Source organism: Branchiostoma floridae, chromosome 9 (genome assembly GCF_000003815.2).
Source record: "Branchiostoma floridae strain S238N-H82 chromosome 9, Bfl_VNyyK, whole genome shotgun sequence".
Lineage (NCBI taxonomy): Eukaryota > Metazoa > Chordata > Leptocardii > Amphioxiformes > Branchiostomatidae > Branchiostoma > Branchiostoma floridae.
In genome coordinates, this window is record NC_049987.1 from 14,776,002 (window position 1) to 14,782,994 (window position 6,993).

Consider the following 6,993-nt stretch of genomic DNA (forward strand, 5'->3'; position numbering starts at 1 on the left):
CAAACTGATGAAATATTTTTCTTTCTACAAAAAAGGCATCAAATGATCGAATGCTATTGGGCAATAAACAATTACAATTTCTTATAAGAAGTATCTTATAAACCATACCATAGTAACAGTAACAGTAGACTTCCACTGCTCGCAAGATAAAGATAAAATTAAGATAATTTGTCATACTTACTATGATATTTGCATTAGGAAAGACTTCAGCACATTGTCTTAGAAGAGTTTTGTGTACGAAATTCCCCCCAATGTGGACTGAAAGAGACGAAATATTCAGTGAGTTTGCTTTAGCTTGTGATTTTAGACAAACACTGAAATCTCCACGTCTGGTAGATTGTCATCGTAAATCAGTAAAACAGGTCATTTATCATCTATGAGAGGACAGTATGCGATTCCTAAGATAGTCGCCGTGTTTCATGAAATAGCATCACGGTACGTACTTTGCTTAGAGTCGGTGTGTTACACTCAGACAAGCATCAAAATGTAGCCTCCGTTGCCTACTTCGAGCGGGACGGGCTTTAATTTGGTGTGTGTGTGCGTGTTGGGGGTTGCGCTGGTTCGCGATTTGCGTTGGCTAGGTTTTCTTATGCCGGGAAGGAGAGTTTGTCGTAGAAAGGAGCTTGCCCCGTCTCGGCAAACTCCATTTCCCAACATAGGAGAACCTAGCCAACGTTGAAAATAACGCGCGAACCAGTCCCCCCCCCCCCCCCAAATAAAAGCCAGTCCTGCATGCTCGAAGTCTACACAGAGGTTAGTTGCTACGGATGTGTGCTGTTGTTGTACCGTCTTTCAAGAACCGCATGTCGCATTCCTGTACAGATGAGTCGTTCACCAAGTCGTGTAGTGTCTTCACGTACGTGAAGTAGATGCTCTCATACCTGAATGAAGAGATAGGAATGTTCTTATATTCGCATACAGGTTCACCTGTGACGCCGTTCATTCTTCAACTTGGGAAGGATCGGAGGCCTGATAGAAAGTTCTTGGTAAGCGCCTTACTTTGTGTATGGACGCCTTACTATCAGAAGCGTGCAAATTTTTTTTTTACAATATGGGAATGTGATGAATTCATCAATCATAAAACAATACATGTGCCCCACGAAGAGTTGTCTGAGCTTGTAACAGAAGATTGGTCATGCTTATTCCAATACAGATGCAAGGCTGACGACAACACTTTGTTGGTGATGCTAGTAGATCGTGATGAAAGAAAAGTTTTACAATATAATCAATCGTTGAATACAAAACGGCTGGCATGTTAGTAGCCACCTTTCCTCCAAGAGAGCAGGGACGATCTCATCCAGCCACGAGATGGCGAACACAACAGTCTGCGAGCCCGTCAGAACAGGAATTATAACCGAAGTTGAGTCCTCGGTCAAGTCTGTCGGTGTTACCAGCACTTTCTGTAAAGTACGCAAAAAAAAAAGAGATATATAATTAACTCGAGTATACTACGGTATATTTCCTGTTTGTCCCTAGGTCCTGGATTGATTACCAAGAGAAAAAAAAACGATGTGTTGGGAAAAAAGTAACCTCTGGCTCTTGGTGACTATACAGCTACAGAAACCAAATAAGGTCAAGCAAGTTTGCAATTTGACGGTAACACTAACAGACGTTTCCAACAATCCATGGGCCTCTAGTTACGGATATTCAAACTAAATGCAACTGGATGCTTTAAGGTAAAATGTGCAACACAGAATGTTACCTTCACATTGTGTAGGTTGATAAACTACTGCTGTGCTTATTCTTCTTCAAACACTGTTGACACATATGGTAACTAGCCAATCTGACCATATCCTGCCATTTGCCACATAATCAAACACCACGTACAGGGTGTATGCTACTTTATCAGTAACCATAGTGACAGCCGTCTGGTTCAGGTCATTGACATTATTTTTTGTAAAACAAGAAGAGGAGGAAGATACGCAGCAAAATCATATTTCTCTTCTGCGAAGGAAATCATGTACTAATAAGTACAAAATGTACTCTCTTAGTTCTTACTTTATGAACATAAAATGAGGTTTACCCTTTTGTCTTGTTCCGTCATCTTGTTGGTGATTGCGACATTGTTCACGACAGCATAGGTGCTATGTTCAACACACTTCGGAAGACCAGTACTTCCCTACTTAGGAAAATATCAAATGGTGGTTATAAGATAAAGTCGAAGTATTTATTCATTTAATGAATGAATGAATGAAGATCATCATTGTACATGTATACCCACTGGGTTAAGTACAGGTCAAAACAAAATGATCGTTGACAAATTCATGGAATATTTACGATGTAAACAAAAGGATTATATTCTACTAGTATACTAAGTGAATTTTACTTCTTCTTGCTTCTTTGTGATACTGAAAATGTAGGAACATAGAAGCTTGGTAAAAATGACTATCAACTTTGCTCTACATCGCGCTTGTTCTTTTCTTGAACTTGTAAGCCCCAAAACACATGAACAGGTGCCGATATCCATTTTCGAATCATTTCAACATCCGGTCCACTGATTTTTTTCAGGTTCGTTTTTTTTTCGGACCGGTCCAACAAGAAAATAAAACGGTTTTGTACCGGTGCGATGTGCCGGCCAGTACCCACCCCTACTAGTGTGTTTTATTTTAATTTTAATTCATCGACGAAACCGTACTTACGGATGTAAAAATTAACCAAAACGTATCATAACAATTCGTCTGGCGTTGTGCGTCCTGTACCCTCTGCTTGGCGTTTTCATCGGTCCCCATGTTTTGTAGTTCTTCCCAATTGTAGAAGGCGTTGCTGGAAGAAAGAGAAACATAAAAGGAAAGATGAAAATAAGATAACAACAGAAATAGATGTACCATGTGGGGATGCCCCAGTAGCTCAACCGGTAGCAGCCTCACAGTTAAGCTCCTGATTCCAATAGTTGGTAACTGGGAGACTCCGCTTCAATCGTGGGCGAAGTAACTTCGGTCGGGGATGCAACTGTCTCTTAGAAGTGAAAAAAAGAAAGATTTTCCTGTGTTTAAGGAGGCGCCTTAAGCACATTAAAGGGGAAGACCTAGCAAGCTCACCCTGTAAAATTATACCCTGCTACTGAAATGGCAGAGAAACTTGCTGCCACAAGATACTTTAAGAGTCTAAACGAACGAACCATATGACGGTGTCATTACTCGTCACACAGTCGTGTACAGCAGACATATGCTGATTATTGTAATTATCTATTCAATAAAAGTTGCATTGAGATATAACAATATTTGCTGCTTATTGGCATGTGTCTTACATCTTAGCACAATATTTCTTCAAAAGTAGCAACTTTTATCATATTGTAGAATCTATAACATACTTACTCGCTAGTTTTGTCCCCAATTATGACAATGGACGTCAAGCTTGGAACTCTGTTGGAACATTGAAAGCGTAATGTTAAAATATTACAGTGTCAACAAAATGGTAAAATATCGGTCTGCCTAAACACCTCAAACGACCTCAAATGCCTCTAATACGAAGTGTACATGGGGCAACAACCCTGTGAAGTGCTCTGGATACATTGTTTATGCATTTATGAATTAAAACAAAGCAGCAAGTCCAAAGTATTTACCAGTTATTTGGAGTCAGTCAGCCGGTTTCAAAATGGAAGCAATTTCTGGCAGCCATATTGGATCGTCTGTGTTAGGAGTCTGTATGGGGACGTTCTCGTTTACCCTCGGTAACTTCTGCTGTCCATAGACGACAGTATATGTATACAATAAAACCGTGAATGCTTTTGGTTAATAGATTATAGCATAAAACAATTCTATTATAATTTGTCAACTTATAATGCTTGTATAGTAAGTGTTTTTCAGCCACAAATTGCGTCAATCTTAAAACCTGCTGAAACTGCATGATTGAGAAAATATTGAACAACACTTACGATTCAATTGTTAAGGCTTTGGTCGTGGCTAACATTAACTCCGGAAATAGTTTCTTCAGGGATGGTATACTCTCAGGGTAACCTTCAGAAGCCGAGCGCTTCTCAATCAGGAGTAGTTTAACTTTGACCTGAAATGAAGGAAAGAAAAACTCCATGTATACCACTTTGCCTTGAATGGTGTACTTGGACCACGTCTTTTAGACACATTGCTATTGGGGCAAGTATGTCACAAGTATGAAATTACTATCATGTGCCACTAAGAAGTTGGGGCATGTTCATATCAATCATGCAAATTAGGCCCTCATTTGCATGTTTGGTACCTGTTTATGATCCACCTGCCATATACCAAGTGTTACATTACCTTTTTCAGCATGTCCGCGATCATCCCCTTGTACGAGCGCCAGAAGTAGATAGGAATGATTGGTAGCTGTAATACAACATCAGTGATTACATTCATTGTGCGGTTCTTATTTGCATACTGGTGCTGGTCAAGAAAGATTTTGCATGACCCACTTTCTGGTTATTGTAAGAAGTTGAATGTGTACTTGTATGATACGCATATTCATATTTAACATTACCATTTTCAATTCTGAACTACCACATTGTCTCCGAAATGGAGCCATAAAGTCGAAACTAATTGTTAATATATATATACCGAGCTGATTTGCAGTCAAAGACTGCAATGATGTCATTGTGATGAGTCAATGTCATTTTTAGCAAAAGCTTACGGCAATGGCGCCTATCTTTGCTGCAGCGAAACAAGAGATGACCCATTCCGGTCTGGTGCTAATGACCCAGGCCACCACGTCACCCCGCCGCACCCCAATGGACAGGAGACCAGCGGCCAGCCTGTCTGCCTGTAAAGTATAAAGCCCCCGTCATAAATCAAGAATTGCGCTCGACCGACGTGTCTGCGAGCTCCAACTGGGCATTTTCGACCAAAGTACGACCGCGGCGTCCTACTAGGGATTCGGGTGGTCTTTAGCAACTCGTCCGTTGCGGGATTTAAACCTCCGTGTGATGTCAGCTGTGCAACAAAAAAAGCTGCAAAGACACTTTAATTTCCTGAGTGAAACACCGAGTCCCATCCAATTTGTGACGGGACAGATGTTTTAGCGAAAGATACAAGCGATTTTGAAATTCGGCGAGCTCCAGCTGTACCCACGGCCAGTGTTGCTTGAATTGTGACAGCGGCGTTAAATTTAAGGGAAGCAATCATTATGGTAACTGTTGTTAGGAATGTCAGTGTAGCTCAAATGGTAGCAGCCTCACAGTTGAGCTCCTGCAGGTTGAGACCCCAAGGCCTGGTTCTATCCTGGGCATGGCATGTCGGTTGGGGCTGCACCCGCATTTCGGTAGGGACGTAAAACGGGGGTTCCGTAGTCAATTAAGGAGGTGCCTTAAGCATATCAAAGGGGTTAACAACCCCATCCTGTGAAAATGCACAAAGCTATTTATTGCACAACAGTTGTATGAGATACAATGTATGGCTACTTACATTGCTATCATATGTCTGCACGGGCAAACTGAATATGTGGTAAATGTTAAACTTAGCTGCACCAGCGTTATGTTTCTCACCTCTTCTTTAACTTCAGCTAGCTTCATCCCGACGCCGAGGTGTCGGAAGACGTACGCCTCGTGGTCGGGACATTTTGCGGCGGAGTCGTCCAGAAGCTCCCCCAGTGTAGCCGCCACCAGGGGTACATCACTGCGGGACTTCAGGTAACTCATGCTGTCACGGTATGCTAGGTAAATAACTTTAGATGAAAATACAGCGTTACAGATTTGCGTTAATAAATTTAGATTCGGTCTACAATGATCGACATACTAGAATACATTTCTAAACAAGTCATCAACGATACACTATCAAAGATAGGCCGCCGGCTTAGAGACACATTCTGGCTACGTACGTGTTGACTGTTTGCTTTATCTAAGATGTCGTTTTTATCCAAAAGTCCAATCTGGGCTCAAAAACAGGTCGCGTGACGTCTTTTATTTTATTGTTCGACCAGCTTTTTTAAACTCTCGCAACAGAGTTCTCGCGAGGTCTTGCGAAGTCGACCCAATTATGGAAACATTGGCGTGCAATTGGGTGTGCATAATTGCTGTTTTCTGTTTACGTGTAATAACTTCAATGTAGCTTTTCAAATCCTTTTCACAGTTACAGAATTAAGACAGCTCAATTCCTTCACCTGAAATCTGCACAGTAAATGCATCCCCACCTGTGAGACAAAACTGGCCACAACGTCAGGTTAGAGGTCTTCAACTTTGACGGTCGAAATGCCAGAGGCACGTCTGTCTGTAAATGCTTATTTTAGTCTAACTGGTTAACCTGTTTCTTCACTTTACCTGAGGGAAGCTGTCAAAGTTCAACTCTAAAGCTTACGAGGGAAACATGAAAGTTCACCCACTGACTTGGAAAGCCACTAGTAAAGTAGGCTGGAGTCTAGTGTATGTAAAAGGTCACACACAACCACTAATGGGCGAGGTACAACGTAGGTAAAGTCATGTTAAGTACTATTAAAAGCCAGTGTATGAACTGCGCCGTACTTTGGGTAACCGACATGACATCGTACGTTGAACTTGGCTAGTATGTCGTAGTTACAGATACAGATAGTTGAGTTTTGACTGGAATAGAAAACCACAAACCTCCAATGGTTATAACAAGGTGACTTCAATAGGATCGGAACCTCCATGGTAATGCGGTATGATTTCAATCAGACGAAACATTTATAGATCAGACTTACCTTACAGACTGGAAGGCGAGACAAGTTGAATGTGGTATTTCTTCCAAAAAAAGCCAACAGCCGTCCTTCTATGTGTCATATACTGGGAGCAAGTACGGCTAAATGCACTCTTCTTTGCCCAGTGTCATGTGACCGGTGACGTCAAACAAGGTGTCCTTCAGTCCCCTTTACAAATCAACAAGGACGTTATATCACATGTCCTTGAAATCAAGAATTTAGCTCGGCCGAGTTGTCAGCGAGCTCAAAATTACGAGGAGGTATGACCCTGATGCCGACGAAGAAACTCTGCCATTTGTTCGTAGGCATCAGGGTCATGCCTCCTAGTAATTTAGAGCTCGCTGACAACTCGGCCGAGCTAAACTCTTGATTTGT

The 6,993-nt window shown here is 41.6% G+C and overlaps 1 protein-coding gene across 1 annotated transcript; it reads right to left on the bottom strand.

Moving 5' to 3' along the window:
* Positions 1 to 745: 745 nt before the first annotated feature.
* LOC118422191 (medium-chain acyl-CoA ligase ACSF2, mitochondrial-like) lies at positions 746 to 5,605 on the bottom strand. The gene is made up of 9 exons (XM_035829707.1): positions 5,453 to 5,605; positions 4,603 to 4,731; positions 4,236 to 4,301; positions 3,875 to 4,002; positions 3,315 to 3,362; positions 2,640 to 2,763; positions 2,024 to 2,119; positions 1,267 to 1,400; positions 746 to 881 (listed from the first exon to the last, which is right to left on the bottom strand). The coding sequence occupies exons 1-9, from the start codon at positions 5,603 to 5,605 to the stop codon at positions 755 to 757; spliced, it is 1,005 nt and encodes a 334-aa protein (XP_035685600.1). The 3' UTR covers positions 746 to 754.
* Between the last annotated feature and the right edge of the window lie 1,388 nt (positions 5,606 to 6,993).